Source organism: Amborella trichopoda, chromosome 4, assembly GCF_054954075.1.
Source record: "Amborella trichopoda isolate Santa Cruz 75 chromosome 4, AtrichopodaSantaCruz75HAP2 v2.0, whole genome shotgun sequence".
Classification (NCBI taxonomy): domain Eukaryota; kingdom Viridiplantae; phylum Streptophyta; class Magnoliopsida; order Amborellales; family Amborellaceae; genus Amborella; species Amborella trichopoda.
Window position 1 is genome coordinate 11,314,445 of NC_142339.1, and position 19,029 is coordinate 11,333,473.

The 19,029-nt window shown below is 35.6% G+C and overlaps 1 protein-coding gene across 8 annotated transcripts; it reads left to right on the top strand.

Annotated features, from left to right (window-relative positions):
- Nucleotides 1-262: 262 nt before the first annotated feature.
- ABC4 (UbiA prenyltransferase family protein) lies at nucleotides 263-18,121 on the top strand. Of its 8 annotated transcripts, none has more exons than XM_088864899.1 (11): nucleotides 263-610; nucleotides 4,131-4,225; nucleotides 12,487-12,590; nucleotides 13,592-13,663; nucleotides 14,026-14,164; nucleotides 16,755-16,861; nucleotides 16,950-17,049; nucleotides 17,167-17,205; nucleotides 17,292-17,402; nucleotides 17,633-17,698; nucleotides 17,777-18,121. In XM_088864899.1, the coding sequence occupies exons 2-11, from the start codon at nucleotides 4,199-4,201 to the stop codon at nucleotides 17,969-17,971; spliced, it is 960 nt and encodes a 319-aa protein (XP_088721025.1). In that variant the 5' UTR covers nucleotides 263-610; nucleotides 4,131-4,198; the 3' UTR covers nucleotides 17,972-18,121. The 8 variants fall into 8 exon arrangements, 3 of the variants coding, with proteins under 3 accessions (XP_088721025.1, XP_088721026.1, XP_088721024.1); XM_088864900.1 differs by having other exon boundaries at nucleotides 16,958-17,049; XR_016054157.1 differs by lacking the exon at nucleotides 4,131-4,225 and having other exon boundaries at nucleotides 16,703-16,861.
- Nucleotides 18,122-19,029: the final 908 nt, after the last annotated feature.

The window sequence follows — 19,029 nt, forward strand, 5'->3', positions numbered from 1 at the left end:
TATTATAAAAATTTCACGTATCCTTATCTCTGTGGATAATGGCATTTTTGGCAGTTTCATTAGCTTTCGACTCGTCCAAGTGGGCGAGGCAAAATCACGGGAGGAGTGACAGAGTCCAACTTCTTCGTTTACAGGAGTACTGAAGCTATTCGTAGTGGTGGTGCTAGTTGTGGCGCTAGATAGAGAGAGGATAATTGAAGGAAGAGAAAGATTCTAGCTCTGCTGATAGAGGGAGAGGGAACCAGAAATGCAGGTCCCGTCTTTATAGCCTCTGGAAATTAAAACAATGGCTTTTGCAGCCCCTTTCTCCTGTTCCCTGCTCTGCTTTTCTCCTACAAACCTTTCTAAAACATTCCTCCGTCCTTTTAATGGCAACCCAACTTCAAATCTCTGCACAACTCAAAGACTATTGGGTAGAGGCATAAGAAATGGAAGACGGTATACAGAAATAATCGGAGTTTCTGAGAGCTCTTCTTTTCTAGGTTCCAATGAACCTGCAATAAAGGCTTCTGGTTTAGGAAGAGATGATGGAGAAGAACTTTCAAAGGCGACTCTGTTATGGAGGGCGGTTAAGCTTCCCATTTATTCAGTGGCTTTGGTTCCTCTCACTGTATGTTGAATTTATGTTCCTCCTTTTAAAATGTTGAATATTTGTAAAAGATTTTTTTTTATATACTTTTTGTTCAGTTTTTGCACTTGGCTGTTTGCTATAGTTTTACTTTTGCAAATTTGGTTTCAAATTTCCCTTCTTGATGCTTATGGATCCTTAAATATCATTAAGAGATCCTCGGTTTTGAGTTACGACTTGTCTGGTAAATTTATGGTGAAGGTTTGTAGGCAAATTGGTTTGGTGCTCTGCAAGATGAAATTTTTTAGTGCCCGAATCACAATGGTAGTATCTCTAATATTCTTAGAATTTATGTGGTGGGGAACTTGCGTTTCTTCAAGCTGTCATCAAACCTTTTGGAAATTAGAGATATCTAGCTGGCAAGTAGGTTCATATTTGTTATCGTTATTCATATTTGTTATCTTTATTGGGAATTTGAGGATAATCTGCTTCATGGAACTTGTTTCATGATTGAGTTAATGCTCAATCATCAATTATATTAATCTAGAAAGCTCTTATATCAACCTTAGGAAGTTTGTAAGTGACTACTCATGAACGCCATTATCTTCATGATCACATTCATCCGCTTCATTGTGATGGTCATGTCATGATCGCATCCATCAGCTTCATTATGATGGTCATACCATGATCACATTCATCAGCTTCATTATGATGGTCATGCAAGAGTCGATAGTTTACACTTAACATAAGAAAAAAAAGAAAACGAAAAAGCATAATAGCCCCTAGTTATCAGATTCATAAAAACACATAAACCATTCCCAATATCCTCCAAACTATCAATTTTTTAGTCATGTTTTTTGGCTACAAGCTCGTTGTTAGTTTGCTACGAGCTTATATGGCTCAACTCTATTGAAATTTCCTTGTGAAAATTCCAAATCACTGCTTAACTTGAGGGGTGCCACAAAATGGCATTTCATATTCTCATATTTACTCCACAAGCACTTGCTAATCCCAGGGATGATAAATGCATTAGACTTCATTTATCAGGATAAAAGACCATAATGCCAATAATTTTGAGAAAAACCAGAGTTGATTCGCTATCACTGTCATATGAAAATGATAAACAGTGGTGGAGAATGACTGGGACCCACTAGAACAAGACAAGATCCCCATCGTGGGTACACTGCTTCCATTACTATCCATCATCATAATTTTTTCAATGAGGATCTCAAGGGAAAGGGTTTACCACCGTTTGCTTGTATGCAATCTATGCTTGGGTACTTAATTTGTTTTGTGCAGAGTTGGTTTGTTTTTTTTTAAATTGTTATCAGTGATTTCTCTAGATTTAGATGGTTATATCTTACCAGAAAATGCAAAATTTACTTGGTTGTGGCTTAATGAAAAGAAAATATTACTTCATTTTATTTTATGAAACACTAATTAGAATTGCATTTTTCCATAAAATCTGACCAAGCATATGTTTGTACAAGTTGAAGAGTTTGCACAAATTGCACGGTCTAGTTCACCATAAAACACTCCCTTGACTTTCAACTTGACATAATGGGGTTGGTGAACTGAAAAATGAAGATAACATGGAAACAAACTACACTCATTGTTGATCTTAACATTCTTATAGCTGTTGGGGTAATGTTGATGCTTGAAGGGTGCATATGCACCCATCAATGGTTCAGATTGAACCTAGTCTCACTCAACAGCTTCAAAACAATTTCTTTTTTCTTCTTTTTTTATTTTTTTATTTTTTATTTTTTTATAATTTAATATTTATCTAAAATTTTTGATGTAAATTATTTTTTATAAGGGGAACCAAATAAAAATAATAAAAAATATTTTTAACAAAAAAGATTGACCAAAATACCCATACTTGTTTAAAATATTTTATTACTTTTTTTATTTGATTCCCCTTATAAAAATTAATTTATGCCCTAAATTTTAGATAAATATAATATTAAAAAAAAAAAAAAATTTGGCTGTTGGATATGGCCTTCTTGAATCTGTGCCATTGGATAGGTGCTTGTGCACCCTTCCAATCATCCACATGATGTGGACGGAAGACTTTCCTCTCGAGGTATTGAGTTCCATGATGCAAATTATTGATTGGTAGAGTTACGATTCTATTTGTTTAATATTTTTTTTGTTGAACATCTTGCAGAAGAACCTTGATTACATGCATATTAAGGTGTTCTGGTTTTTGCTAATAAGCATTCTTGGCCAATGCTTCACAATATTTTTGTTATGTATGCTGTGTTCTTTTGGTGTTTCACCGTTGGAGAAACTTAATAGCTATTCATAGGTTTACCTAGTTGATTAGGGAGGTTGTCATTTTTATAGTTCCGATGAAAATTAGGCTTTCTTGTTATGTTTCTTTTAAAGGGGCTCTATTCTTAAAGCTTTTTGATCTCTAATCTGATCAGAGCAGTGTTCGTAAAATTGAACCGGCCTCGGAAACCTGCCAAGGGCCAGTACCGAGTAATCGGTAAACCGGCCTTTTTGGGCAAGCCCCGGCCGGTCAAAAAAGTTTTAAAAAAATAGTAAAAAATCTAAAAAGTAAGAAGAGTATATTGCATGCTTGATTAAATAAAGCACATCCAAATGAAGTTGAAAATTAGTGAAAAAAATGGATTTAAAAAAATTGATTTGTGCCTAGGGATATTTTTGAAAATTTTCAAAAAAGATGGAAAAATGTAAAAATAAGTATTAATGGCCAAAACACTTTCCAATCTTTGCCAAAATGATGAAAGACATTCAAAAACGCATTACAAACAAATCCCTTATTTTTTGGGATTTTATATAATTGTTTTTGAATTTGTTTTAAAATACCTGATCACCAAATCAACCAGCGACCGGTTCTGATCTAACCGGGCGGTTCCAATTTGAACTGCCCGATTCTGTGAACACTGGATCAGAGTGCACCATATTTGTTGATCTTTCTTCATATTGCCCTGATATTCGTATTATAGCTAACTAAATTTGCTGCTGCATGGTTTGAGATGTGCTCAAAGTCTGTTGGTGTGTGATACATAAAAATTTGATAACTCTATTGATCTAGCTCTGTCATCTGATCCAAGTGTAAATTCTGACAAATACATCAGGTATATTCTTTCACCATGCATTTCGTGGTTCTGTATCTCTTCATTAATCCTATTGCAGCTATGTTTAGTAGCCTTCACTTAGTTGTCAATCCACTTTTGTTGCTTTTCTTTCTTCCTGTTAGTTGCCTCTTTCTACAAGTAGATAGGAATACATAGTTCCCGAAAAGTGTAAACAAGACATGACGGCCATACTAGAAGAAATTAATGCATTTAAGCAAAATAATACATGAGATTCAGAGAGCTCCTCTAGTTGATATGATTCATTTATTTTTTGAGTAGATATGGATCTAATTAATTGTAAGTTTTTAGCTTAAGGCTCATCCAGTGGCCGAATGAGAGTGTGGTAAGTTACGAAGAAATGTTTTAGCAGTATGATCAAGAGCATGGACTTAAGGTGATAATGAGGACACACACTTTTGCACCTATGATATAACTTACTGCTGTCTGTTCAGGTTCTTCTCCATATCGTTAGTACTAGATGCTGGCTAATATATCAGATGAATTTAAGAATGTCTTCTAAATGGGATCTCTCCGAGGAGATTTATGGGTAGGCCGCTCCATGATGTGATTAGATGCTTACTTCCCATCAAATCCTACTCTATATGTTAAACATTCTGGTCATGACATGGTGTTTACTATTGATACTGATTCTCCTAGCATATCTCTTCTCAAGCATGCATGAATGAAATATATGATGACTCTGCTATTCTTTCTTGATCTTGGGGCATTGATGTCAGTTGTCGCATAGAAGTAAAGGCAAGAAGTATTTTCTTCAGCACATCTCATTGACATGAAGAGCTTTACTATTGTACATGAACCTAAGTATTTGTGAGTGATGATGTTCATCTTGACTGGACAACATACAGTTGCCTGTTTGGTTGGCCTATCTAACTGACTATTACCAGACTATATGTTTCCATTGCCGACTTGCTGCCAGATGGTAACCCACTTTTTTAGTCACCACAGAGCCCTTAGTTTTTGTTCCCATTGTGTCATCAACGATGCTACTTGAATTCAGATCATAGGCTCATTGTCTCTCCATCTTCAAAGGGAGATATTACTTGATGACATTATTCACCCCGCAATTTCTTTCCACTTCCAAAGAAATACGCCCAGATTTTAAGATAATACTAAGTGTTTCAAGATTTTCATATATTTATAGATCTCGACATTGAGATGCATGAATATGAAAAAAAAAATGTTTTTGAGTCCCAAAAATAGTGCATCATGCAACACATTATCTGGACCGTCCGTTTTCAAGATTTTCATATATTTATAGATCTACTTGATTTTAACTATTTTTGGAATTTTAAATTTTCTAATTAGGTATGAAAATAGATTTTAAGATAGTACTAAGTGTTTTTTACAACAAAATTATATGTTATAATAAAATTTTAAGGTGCTCTTTAATTGGATTGTTTAAGGTTGCAATTGTATAGAAACCACACACATAGTATAATGTGACTCCATGCAGCACAAACAGTGAGGTGCAAGTCAACTCAATGATATGTTATTAACACCGACGGTTGAAATGGTAAGGCTGTTGACATCTGCTCAAGCAGAGGAGTGGTCTACCTCTATCATCTGTAGTTGATAAAGGACAGTTGAGATGTGTGCTGCATGCATCATAAGATACAATCCGTTGCATGAATTCTCCAGCTACACTTACAAGTACAAACAATTTATACATTTGTCAACCTCCTCTCCTTCAAACCGGAGCGTTCAATTTATATGTGCAGTGATTTGCACCAAGAGTTTATGTTTTTTGAGGGTTATTTTTGAAGGTTCATATGAAATCTTTTCTGCTAAGGTAATGATGATGGACAATATCTTTGATGTAGTGAAAAACTGAAAATCATTTCTTAAGTTATTTAGTGTTCTTTTTTTTTTTGACAAGGTTACATAGGATTGGAACTTGAGATGTTGTCCTATGAAAACCCAGCCTGTACCGTCTTGACCCAAGCCCGATTCCTAGTTTGTTATGTCTTCTTATTATTAAATACAAGATAACATGTCATTCTGATTGTACTAATAGTTTTTGTTCCATGCATCTCAACCTTCCATATCAGCGAATAGAGTTTAAATCCATATATGCTCAGGAAAAGCTTCCTGTACATTAATTAAAATATGGTATCTTTTTCTTCCCTCTCTATGCCAAAAACATATACAACCTCCCTAGAAAGTATGTAATATCTAGATATTTTTTCCGAATATCTCAATCCATGGTTCAGTTGTTGTCGATCAAACAAGCAAAAGATACACGGTTCGGTTAAGGCTGGTAACCACCTAGAGGCTAATGATGGTGACAACCTAAGATTGTTATATTTGTGAATCCAAATTACACATTTGGGTTGTTTAGCTTCATTTATTTATACGTTCTTTTTGACTTTTCTCTCTAGTTTTGAGTCATTGGATTTCAACTAATCCAATGGCTGTGGTGCTTTGATAGTACCATATAGAAAGGTTTATTTATTTACTTTTTAAGTTAACCTTTTCTCGAAAAAAAGTTTTTTTTTTTTTTCTTTTGTAGGAGAGAAGGAAAGGATGCAAAGAAAAGAGAGCTTACAGTGGGTTTTTATGCCATGTTTCTGTGCCTTACTTTCTAGAGAGAGTGAAAAAGGAGGGTCATCTTTTTGGATTTTGAAGCCCTATTGCAGGACCCATTCTAGTGAGAGAGAGAGTCGAGAGAGAACCCTTTTTTGTTGTCTGGTGCCCTGTTTTGGGCTTTGTTTTGGAGAGAGAAGGTTGTTGTAATTTGGTGTTTTGGGCCTTGTTTTCTCTTGTAATCTCCTTGAATCAATTAGTAAGGCCTCACACCATTCTCCCATGGATGGAAGTCACAATTTGTAGGTAAACTACGTTAAATCTTATGTCGTTTCATGGTTGATTGCTTTCCCATGCTTTCTTACATTGTTATTTTGATTGTATAAGATTCCATGTTATTTCCACTGTATGTTTATGTGGATTAGATGCACAATAGCTGTTTATGCTTCATAATCAACAACTAGTATCTGAGATTAAGGTTTTGTGATTCACTTTATTTATGAAGAAAAGGGTTTTCGTTCTTGTGCTTGTTTGTTATATTTTTTAAAATGGACAAGGCCAATGGAATTTGAAAAATTAAACGAAAGTAATTGGTCAATATGGAAGATGTTGATAGAAGATTCTTGTTGGGAAAGAATTAGATCAATCACTTTGAGAAAAAGAGCCCATCCTTGTTGGAATGGAAGACTAGGGATTGGATATTCTTCATAAAAAATATTTGGCAGCCATTAGACCTTGTATTTCACTCCCAATTTTATTTCATGTTTGCCAATGTAAAATATCTACAAAGCTTTGGCAATCTTAGGAGCAATCTTTTGAACAACCCTCTGATGCAAATAAAATGCATGTGATGAAAAAGATATTTCTTTTGAAAATGAAAGAAGGAGCAACAATGGAAAAATGCTTGAGTGAATTTAATTCTGTTGCTGCACAATTGAGGTCTCTAAAAGTCAAGTTCGATGAAGAAGTTTTACATTTTCTCTTGCTGAGTTCTTTACCTCCTAGTTGGGATACCTTGATTACTACTATGACAAATACAATAACAAGTTTAATTTGAAGGATGGTATTACTTCATTGTTGAATGAAAGGGTGGAAAAGTATCTACGCAAATGCTTGCTGAATCAAATCAAGTACTGACAATAGAAAATAGATGAAGGACAAAACAAACACACCAATCCTTGGAATCTAACAGGGATAAATCTCAGGGTAGAGGAAGATCCATGTCATAATGCAAGAATGTTACTTGTTGGAATTGCAAGAAACCTTGTCATACAAGAAAAGGTTGTTATGCTTTGAAGAATAAGCAAAGGGCTAAGAGCAAGAATAACAATGTAGAAGCAAGTACTGTAGCTGATGGTGAAGAAGGGGTCACTTTTACTGTTGCATGTACATCATTATTTACTGAAGACACTTAGGTTTTTGACTCTGATGCTTCATTTCATGCTTGCCTAGAAAGCTTATATTTTCATCATGCGCAAATGTAGATGGTGGTTTTGTCTATCTTGGTAATGACCATGCTTGCAAAAATTTGGGCATTGGAATGTTATTATTAAGCAACCGGATGGAAAGAAGCACACATTGAGAAATGTGAGGCATGTTCATGACTTCTCATTTTAGTTGAGCAATTGGATGACTCTGGTTTCATTGTAACTTTTGGAAGTGGATCATGGAAGATTTCACAAGGTAGTATGACAATCTTAAAGAGGCAAAAAGATGGAACTCTCTACATTCTTCATGGCACAGCTCAAAGGAATGATGCTATAGAGCAGATCGTTGCTATGACTGGTAAGCATGAGTTTATGCATATTTGATATAGTTGCTTGGATCATCTCAGTGAGCATGGTATGTAGGTATCATAAAATCAAAACCTTATTCCTATTTCTAAACATTCCATTCTTTATTTTTGTGATCATTGTGCCATGGGTAAGCAGTGTAGAATTAGCTTCAAAAGCAATGAATCTCATAGAAAAAGCAAAGCATTAGGATTATAATATGTTCTGATGTTTGTGGCCATGTTGATTTTAAATCTCTTATGAAGCTTCTTATCTTGTGACCTTTTTAGATTATTATTCTGGAAAGTGTTGGTTGTATCCTTTGACATTTGAGGATCAAGTTTTTGATGTTTTCAAAGCTAAGGTTGGAAAAGAAACAAAAAGATTTATTAAATGCCTACAAACTGATAATGGTGTGAATTGCTCAAATGCTTTTGATGCTTTTTATAGAGAGAATGACATTAGCAGAGTAAGAACTATTCTTGGAGCACCACAATAGAATAGTGTCATTGCGAGGATGAATAAGACCATCATTGAATGTGTAAGACGTATGCATTCGCAATCTGGTCTTGGCAAGCAATTTTGTGCTGAAGCTATTGTTAGAATTGTATATTTGATCAATATATCTCCTAGTGCACCCTTGAATGGTAAAATACCTGAAATTCTTTGGAGCGATAAAAGTGTGTCATATGATCACTTGAACATTTCGGTGTGAAGTTTATGTTCAAACGTCAAGTGTAAATAGAACAAAGATGGATTGCTAGTCAAGAACATGTACTTTCTTAGATATGGTAGTGATGATAGAGGCTATAGGCTTTGGGATGCTATTGCAAAGAAGACCATAAGGAGTAGGGATGTTCTCTTAATGAGAATGTGATGTTCTCTTTAATGAGAATGTGATGTTTGCTTAAAAGAAGTAAGAAGAGCCAAAGCAAGAGAGACTTGTTGTAGATATGCAAGTTTGAGATCCCATTGTTTCAATGCAAAAAATTCAACCTCATGCTCAAGATGATGTTGATGGAGGTGATGATCCATTCCTTTTACTCTCTCTCTCCAGAGCCGGGCCCAAAATCAGGCACCAAACACAAGGGTTGCAGCATAAACAATTATTGTGCATTCAATTTATATAAACATGCAGTGGAAACAATATGAAATTTCATACAATCAAGACAACAATGTAAATGGGAATGCAATTAACCATCAAACAACACAAGATTTAACATTGTTCAGCCACAAATTGTAACCTATATCCACGGGAGAACGGTGTGAGGCTTTACATACTGATTCAAAGATATTAGAAAGAACAAGGTTCAAAGCACGCAATTACAACAACCTTCTTTCTTTAAAACAAGGCCTAATTGAGGGCACCAAATACAACAAAAATGGGTTTTCTCTTGACTCTTTCTCTCACTAGAAAAGGGCCTACAACAGGGATTCAAAACCCAACAAGATAACCCTCTTTCTTCATTTTCTCTCTCTAGAAGGTTAGGCACGTAGATAGGGAATAAAAATCTGTTGTGATCTCTATTCTATCTTTTTTTCCTTTTTGTTCTCTCTTACTAAAACAAATGACAAAACCCCTTTTAACATGGTAATTTCAAAGCACCACAATCATTGGATTAGTTTCAATCCAATGGCTCTAAACAACCCACGTGTGTGATTTGGATTCAGACATATAATATCTCCCACTTGAAGACAAGTCACCAAGCCTCTAAAGCAACCACACATGCACCATTCTCCATCTCCTTGAGGTTATGTCTCCTCCAATTTTGAAAACCTTCTACACATCTTATTCTTCTCAGTTGAAACAACTATTGCCAATACATCAATGAGGTTCTTCTCAGTGTTGATCTTATCCATTTGCAAATCCTTATGTTCCAGGGCTAACCGAATGACATAGTGTCTAACCACTAACAATGTATGACATAATTATCTTATTTCAGCCCAAACTGGTCAAGTAATCTCCTCAACCAAATCATTTCTTTTGTTGCATTTGAAAATGTTGCCAATAGTGGATCTTCTAGTCTCATGGCACCTTGGCATAATCTGTATCTACAAAACCAACAACTTCCAAAGGTGAATTTTCAAAGCACAGACGTACATTTTGTGCCCCCTTCAAATACCTAAGGATCCACTTTGCTGTTTGCCAAAGTTCTCAACTGGGATAAGACATATCTAGAAACAACTCCCACTGCATACAAACCATTGCAGACATGGAACTACCCTTTGCAAAACTATATGGAACATTTTTCATCTTGCTTTTATCTACCTCGGTAATTGGAGAGTCATTTTTAGACAACTTAAAATGTGCAGCTAATGGTGTAGGAACAAGTTTATTGTCAATCATATTAAAGCGCTCAAGAATTTTAGAAATGTATTCAGATTGACTCAACTAAAGCTTGTCTTGCTTTATATCTTTGTGAATGTGCATGCCCAATATCTGCTTGGTTGGAACAAGGTCCTTGGTGGCAAAATGCTTGGACATATCAAGCTTCAAATGCTTGATCGACATATAGCAATAAAACAACAAAAAAATCATGTCTGAAGTACACACAATGATGGAATTCACATCTAGTATAACCTTCATCTTGCAAAAAGTTGTCAAATTTCTTATACCATTACCTAGATGCTTGCTTCAAAACATATAATCCTTTTTTCAACTTGCAAACCGAGGAAGTATTGGTTTTGTCCTCAAAACCTTCAGTTTGACATAAAAATTTCTTCCAAGATCACAATGCAAGAAGGCAATTATGATATTCAATTGTTCTAGTTCCAAATTCAAGTTAGCAATCAAAGATAAAACAACTCTAATAGAGCTATGCTTAACAATAGGAGCAAAAATTTCATTAAAATCAACACGTAGTTTTTGCCCATAGCCTTTCACCACAAGTCTGGCCTTATGTCGTATAATACCATTTGCCTCCTAGTTAATTGCATACATTCACCTATTCTTTAATGTTTTCTTCCCCTGTGGAATTTCCACCACCTTCCATGTACGATTCTTGTGCAAAGTATCAATCTGTTCCTCATCATTAGGACAATAAATAGCCTCTTGAAAAGACTCAGGTTCATCATCATCAGTATATAAGGAAGGGGAGTACCTTTGTGTGGGCTTGTGAGGGCGTGTGGATCTTCTCAATTCTTGTCTAGGTGTAACTGGTATACGTTCTTCATTTTCAATCAATTCAGTGTCTTCCTCCTAACAAAGAGACAAACAAATGTATTACAATACGGTCATCACTCTGAGATGAGAGGTTTTTACTTGGATAGTGTGAGAACAAAGAGGCCAAGTAAAACTCTATATACAATGCCTGGGATGGTGATGCTCCAGTTTCCATGTTTGGCATTTCTTATGAAATTCTTGTCCATAAATACCTTCTCAGTCCTTCTGAGGCTCCTGTTCCCTCTCTTGCTCCCTAAGTTTATTAGTTCCCCATCTTCCTGTTCCAACTATTGTTCATGATCTTTGTTTTTCTCCAACCGTGTTTTCCATCTCCTTGATATTCTCTAGTATCCTGAGAAATTATGTTGTAGCTGTGAAAATTGATGACCGATAAACTACCATTCTTTATGATGCTAATTCAGCTGTGGAATTGATGACTGGTAAACTACCATTCTTTATGATGCTTATTCTAGCTCATGTTGCACATTGAGAAGTATGCTTCATTGCCCTCACAAAAAAAGAAAAAGAGGGGGCCTGCTGGAGGGGGGTTGGCTTTTGTTTCTTGTAGAACTTCAGAATCTTATGGATTGCCCTGTGGTCTCCACTTGTAAGATTGTAAGTTGTGAGTTACCTTCTGTGTTTATAATTGTCGTATAGGCAACCAAAAACATGAATACTTCACTGTTATTTTACTATGGTTTGCTCCAAATTGCACTGATTCCCCAAATCAATACAGTTTCTTGAATCCCCTGCATATAAATGCTAGCACTTTTGTCTACAAGAAATGTGAACACAGCATTATTCAGATGCTGAAATCTTCCATAGTTGAAAGTGACAAAAGATATTTTTCCAAATTCCACTATGAGGAAAAGATACCAAGTCCATTTTTAGTGAACTCCTGCAAACTATCCTTCTTAAAATTGCCGGGAACCATACTTCTTTCTGTGAAATATTATTATATTGTGGTTATGTTAACCATAGGCCTGTGCTTCAGTACTGGATATTTCAGCCTGCAGATAAGAATAGCTGTTATCAGAATCATAATTATTTCATAGAATCTGATTTAGACTAAAAAGCTGCATTATGATGATTCAACTGTTGCTTATTTTTGGTACCACAGTTTGAACCATTCCTAGAACTCACATATATACTTGATAAATGCATGTAAAAATATGACAAAGAAACTCTAAGAATTGTGTCCCTTGTATGAATATTTTCTGCGTAACTCTTTTTTAGCATCTTGCATGGTTGCTATTCCGAAATTGATATTCTACCCTCCTACAATGAAGCAATACTCAATTCTATATATTTTCACTAATGCTGTGACAGGTAGGTGGTGCAGCAGCATATTTACAGACTGGATTCTTTGCTGCTAGGCGCTATCTTGTGCTCTTATTGGCATCAGCTTCCATCATTACTTGGCTCAATTTGAGGTGAGATTCATTGCGACGCAAGAATTTGACTGTGCCACAAAGTACATCAGGGAACCAATCCATCAATATTCATATCTAATGTCTGTTTTGCTACTATAGTTGATCATTGTGGTTCCTTTTATTGATATGATTTTTATTTTTCACATAATCAACTCAAGGTTGAAAAAAAGGCCAGATGTTGCTCATGTGTTGGTGGGCACCAAGGGTCTCTCTGAGACCAAGATACGCATATATGTGCATTCCAAACACACAGACACACACACACACACACACACACACACATATATATATATATATATATATATATGCATATATTTGTATTTATTTTAAATGTTTACATGTGCAAATATATTCACTTTAATGCTGTGAAACACATTGAAATAATTGAATCACATTTCACAATTGTAACAAATCAGTAGTCACGTATTAATGGAATATTAAATTAACTTAGCTGAGAGTAAAGGTCTAAAAGATATGACATTGATATGTTCATATCCATAAAGTAATAAAAGTACTCAAATATTGAATAAATACAAGTCTGCAATCTCAAGTCCAAAATTCACAGACTTGATCTCCATGCACATTCCAAAACGTAAATTTTCAATTTCCAAACCACGATATATTGAAATCAGTTTTCTAGGCATTAGGTGCGCCTTACCTGCCTAGGCGGCCACCTCCGGCTTCCCAGGAAGGGCCCCATAGGCCTAGCCGGGGCACCCTGGCCTCCTAGGCGGCGTGCCACTCCCTAGGTACTAGACAATTGTTTTTATGATATTATCCAATGGGCTTTATATAAACCATGTCCTTGAGTCTTCACCATCAAATGAATTGATAAATTGTAGAGAAGTTGGACCCACCATTCCACCATTGAGTCCACTTTTTCTCCATTGTGCCCACCATTTTGTTGGGAAGTGATGACCCAACAAATAATGAGTATTCCATAGTCCATTATATTATAAAATATTCAAGTTGTCCGAGGACCTTTTTTGGTTTTTACGCAGCAATGATGTTTATGATTATGATACTGGGGCTGACAAAGACAAGAAAGAATCAGTGGTGAACATTTTTGGCAGGTGAGCACTTAAGGAAATGTAATAAAACCCCATGGACTGTGGAAAAACCATAGTCCATTGGGCCATCTATTCATTGAAATGTTGGATGGTGATGGAGTGAGTTTGGCGCCAAACCATTATGGTGATGTCAATGTTCCTCTCTCTCTCTCTCTCTTTTACATACACATACACACACGTACACACACACACACACCTTACTCCAGCATTTCAATGGATTGTGATGACTAGTGGACTTGTAGTTTTTTCATAGTCCACTGGCCACTAGTCTACTTATTTTTTTTCAGTTTGGGAGATCCATGCTTCTTGTAGAATCCTGCAAAAATAGTAGTGAGGTTGATAATTATGTTATTCATGTGATGCAGTCGTGGAATGACCCTCTATGCTGCCTTTGCTTTCCTAGCCTTTGGCTTTGTTGGACTTGTTTTTGCTTCTATAGAAGCGGGAAGCATTGTCTCTATTATGTTATTAACAGGTGCTACAATGTGTGGCTATGCCTATCAGGTATGAAGTTGTCCCTGGTCTAAGCTTTTTAATCTCCGCCAATGGAGAAGTTTGGTGTTGAATGCCTTATGAGAAATCTTAGATATCTTCTTATTTATTGCTGATTTTGTAGAAGTGGTTTGGTTACAATAAAAATATGGACCTTGTCCAGCTTGAAAGTAGCAGCATATTCACTAGCTAGTGATGGGTTCTAGGTTAGAAAGGTTAAAAAATGGAATTTACAGGGCATTCAACCCAATCGAGGAGGTGATATTGTGGATTGCCTTTGAGTGCGGGCAATGTTGCGAATCATATGGTATGGGTATATGGTAGGGAGGACATAAGATGACCTGATATGGGAGTGGGGATATGTGATGCCATTTGGGTTCTTTTATTTTATTATTTTTATTAGGACGTTGAAATTAAGTTTGGGGTTATTTGGGCTTCTAGTGTTTTAGGGAATTTGTATCCTTTTTGTTATAGAGAATTGAAGGATAGACTTGAAAGTTTAGCTTTTAATAAAAAGGTTGGGATTTAATATTGATTAGGATTTCTTAAGGAGGAAGTTAGGTTTTACGGTATTCTTTTATAAATATATAACTAGTGGACTAGAAATAGTGAGAGAGGAGATGAAAGTTGATTTGAACTCTTGGGGAAAGATCATTTTGAGTAGATTCCCCTGAAAACCTAGAGAGGGTATATTCTCTCACCTTTATGTTCTTTTTTATTTTTCTGATTTATTTTTTCTTTCTGCCCCTTTTTCTTCATTAATAAGACTGCATTTTTCAAAATTCAGGACATAGATACAGATATGATTGTCCTCTCCTATATAGGAGCAAATGTATATTGTAGTTTCAATAAGATTATATATGATGATATGTCATCATCATCAACATCACACACACACATATATATATATATATATATATATATATATACACACACACACATATAGGTTTTGTTAGGCTACACCACTTGGTGGTGTAGACCCTTAAAGTGCTCAACATTTTTGGACACTAAAATACCCTTGAATTGTAATACAAAATTTTTCAAGTAGGGGCACTTTTTGTCATTTAGAAGGGTAGAATGGATATTTTTATAAGAAAATAGTGGCATTCTATTAGTAGTTAAAAACAATTAATGCATCTTGTGGGTGATGTCACACACCATATCGATGATGTCATTATCCACTATTGTTAATAAATGCTTTTGTTTCTATTAGGAATTTCTAGTTTACACTTGACTAATTACTTAAAATACCCCTAAACAAAAAGTTACTATACTATAAGATAAGGGTATCTAAATGTCTAAAATGTTATGCACTTTAAGCGTCTACACCACAAATGGTGTAGCCTAAGAAAACCCATATATATATGGGTAAATATAGAATGAGACCATTTATCTTTGGTACAAGGTGAGACAGTAATCTTGACCATTGGATGTGAAATTGGGTGGCTGCAATTATTCCATTAACCAAGCTCAAATTTCAAAAGAAATTTTTTTGAACTTTGTGACACATCCAAGCTATCAAACTTCACATCATATGGTTGTAAGTAATTGTGACCACCTTGTATCAAAAGTAAATGGTCTCATTGTATACAATCCCTATATATATATATATATATATATATATATATATATATATATATATATATATATATATATATATATATTGTTTTTAGATGGAACACCTACATGCGTCCGTCTTTAAGATGGATGCTTTACACTGTTTGGACCTCATATGTGGTCATGTGGTCCAGCCGCATGAAACAATTTTCCATATATATATATAAAACCAAAATATTAATGCTTACAAATACAATTATCATAATGATATTCTATGAGTGCATATACTATGTTTCTGCAAAAGCAAAATTGACATTTACTTCCTTTAGCAAATGACCTGCTTAAAGAGAATTCCTTGATCTGATATTGTGTGATCCATTTTACTATCATCAGGCGAGTAAATTAGGGAAAAAAGGGAAATTGAGTACCTAAACACCTAGTTTTATCTGTTCAAAAAGTGGACAGTCTGTGTGCAATCCTAGGGTATAATATTTTTTTCTTTTTTCATGCAATTCCAGGATGCATATTGAAGTTCTCTTTCTAGGGTCAGTCACCAGGTTGACGTTTGCCTAAGGTTCTTGAAAACTAGAACCTGACGTTTTATTGTTGGAAGCTGGTCATATTTTATAGGGTGCTGTATAATGAATCATATTACAAAGGGGAAAAAAACGAAGCTGTGGAAAATGTGGAAATTCAGGAAAATGCAACTTTCTAAGTAGAACAACTAGAGATGGATTCCACCATTCAAAATCTAACTGCATTGTATTTTTCCATATTAAACAACTCTTAACAGGTTGCTTTGTTATTTTTCATCTAAATGGAGTTGGAATATATCCCCCTATTGTGTCTTGTGCATAGCAGCATAGTAAACTCCATTACAGTAATTTTTTTGTGCTAGATGTCTTTTTCTAACAAAACGAGCATTAGTAAGCTTTTCTCATATCTTGCACCTTACTATCCTTTCCTATTTTTATAAATGTTACTGTGCCTTAGGTTTTTAAATTCTGAGGTAGATAGGGATGGATATATCTGATCTTTTTGGCAGTGTCCTCCATTTCGACTGGGATACCTGGGACTTGGGGAACCATTGTGTTTTATCGCATTTGGCCCTCTTGCCACCACTGCATTTTATTTGTCTCAAAGAAATAAAAGGTAATTATGCATCAGATGATAAGCTTTTGTAGGCCCCTATTTGATTTACAGTGTCTCTCATTATGATTTTAAACGATTGGCTTTTCAGTGTTACAGTCCTTCTTCCATTAAATGGCACAGTTCTATCAGCAGCTATCCTTGTTGGCATTACAACCTCTCTGATTCTATTTTGCAGCCATTTTCATCAGGTCTCTCTCTCTCTCTCTCTCTCTCTCTCTCTCTCTCTCTCTCTCTCTCTCTCTCTCTCTCTCCAGTCCTGTTCTTCAAAGGCAAATAATATAAGTGTATGACCTTAACTATATCAGATTGAAGGAGATCTGGCTGTGGGTAAAATGTCTCCCCTGGTAATATCCAAACCTGAACATTACTACTTATTTTAAATTGCACATAGCCATATTGTTGTGGAAGTAATGAAAAGCTTTGTGTTCAGGTCCAAATTGGAACTGAGAAGGGGTCGAAGGTGGTGAAGTTCAGCATTTTGATACTTTATTCCTTTCTATTTGTTTTGGGTGCATTGAGGGCTCTTCCTTTAACATGTGTCGTAAGTCTCTGATAACTTATGAAATATCTCTTTAAAATCCCTCAAATTTGTCATAGGATTTTCGGAAACATGTTGCTTTAACATCGTGCATTGTGTAAGTATCATTATTGATATGTGTAGTTCTTGCACTGATTCTTTTATTATTAGCTAGATTTATTTGTTATTTCCTTTTGGTGTTCTCTGTCATTGGTACCATATGCTGATTGTCTCATAGTACTAAGTGATTTTAGGTCCTCTGCACATTAACCCTCCCGATTGGAAAGCTAGTTGTTGACTACGTTCAAGATAACCATAACGTAAGCGTCCTTGCCCACCCTTTTACTTGCTCCTATGTGTTATTGCCTCTCAGAACTGTGGATTCTCATCTCTTACAGGATAAGACGAAGATTTTTATGGCCAAGTATTACTGTGTGCGCCTTCATGCTTTATTTGGAATTGCTCTGGCTATTGGACTAGCCATGGCTAGAAGGATGGCTCATTTTTTGAATGAAGGTACAAGAAGGTCTTTTGTATTTAGGGGTTCTACTTGGTTTTTACCTTTTCTTTTGGAGTTCTTTAGGGGGACCTAGGCTTTTGGATCACCTGTTTTGCGCTCTAATGGGGTTTGTTATAATGCCTATAGAGATGCAAATGAGCCATGACAGAAGGAAAAGCTTGAAAAAAAGGAAAAGCAGTGTGAATGTATACTATCTGATGGTTAATGTTTTGGTATTTTGTCAGCATGCATTTATAAGGGAAAAAAAGAAGCAGCCGCGCATATCTGTATCATTTTAGGGCAAATAAAAAGACAATCAAGGTAAAGAGTGTAGGATGTGAGGAAGTCCCTTATTAACTCTCTAAGGTCCGTCTTGACTCCTTTTGGGTAGATCAGTGTGGATTCCTGTCGAAAGAGTCAATTTTTTGGAAGTCTTAGTGAGAATGGAGGACTTAACTATCAACTCAAGTGGTACTAGCAGCACAACCCCAGCCCCATCGTAGCGGTTCGTCTTTACTCCAGAATCCCTAAGTTAGGGACTTTTATTGTTTAAAAACAAATTACATAGAGCTCAAACAATAATGTGGTCATTTCCAACAATTATTTGAGGCAAAGATACCCCATGCTTAGTCAAACCATCCGCAATATAATTCGCTTTCCGGTAGACGTGATTAAATTAGATCATGACATAAATCAACAATTTCAGCCCATAGAGAATAAAATTTCCAATGAGGCTACGTCACTTTGTTGCTCCAATTTATGATATTTTGCGAATCGTCTTCCACCACAAATGCAACCCTTCGAAATTTTCTTTTGATACATCGCAGCCCCTTGCAATATATTTCAGAATTATGTTTCATTTGAGGTTGCAATCCCAACAAGGCCTTGCACAAGAAAGAAAGAAAGAACCAATCCTCTCCCATCTCTTAGCACCCTTCCAAAACCTGCGAGCTCTGGAAATACCATCAAAGTTAAAAACTTCAAACAACCCTTTTGTGGTCGGCACCACCTTTCCTTTGGTCTCAACTTCCATGATTTATTTAAAACCACATTTTTTAGATTCATTGAAATGTCAACCTTATAAATACCCCTTCCTTCTTTTGAAACTGAGAACCAATTCCAAACTCCAAATAGAATAACCTCCTTCATCTT

Excerpts from the sequence above, each read along its gene's own strand:
- ABC4 (XM_088864898.1), top strand. The coding sequence starts at position 287 with ATGGCTTTTGCAGCCCCTTTCTCCTGTTCCCTGCTCTGCTTTTCTCCT. Across the intron at positions 16,862-16,949 it reads TTGTCTCAAAGAAATAAAAG|TGTTACAGTCCTTCTTCCAT; the intron begins GTAATTATGCAT and ends TTGGCTTTTCAG. Across the intron at positions 17,206-17,291 it reads TGGGTAAAATGTCTCCCCTG|GTCCAAATTGGAACTGAGAA; the intron begins GTAATATCCAAA and ends CTTTGTGTTCAG.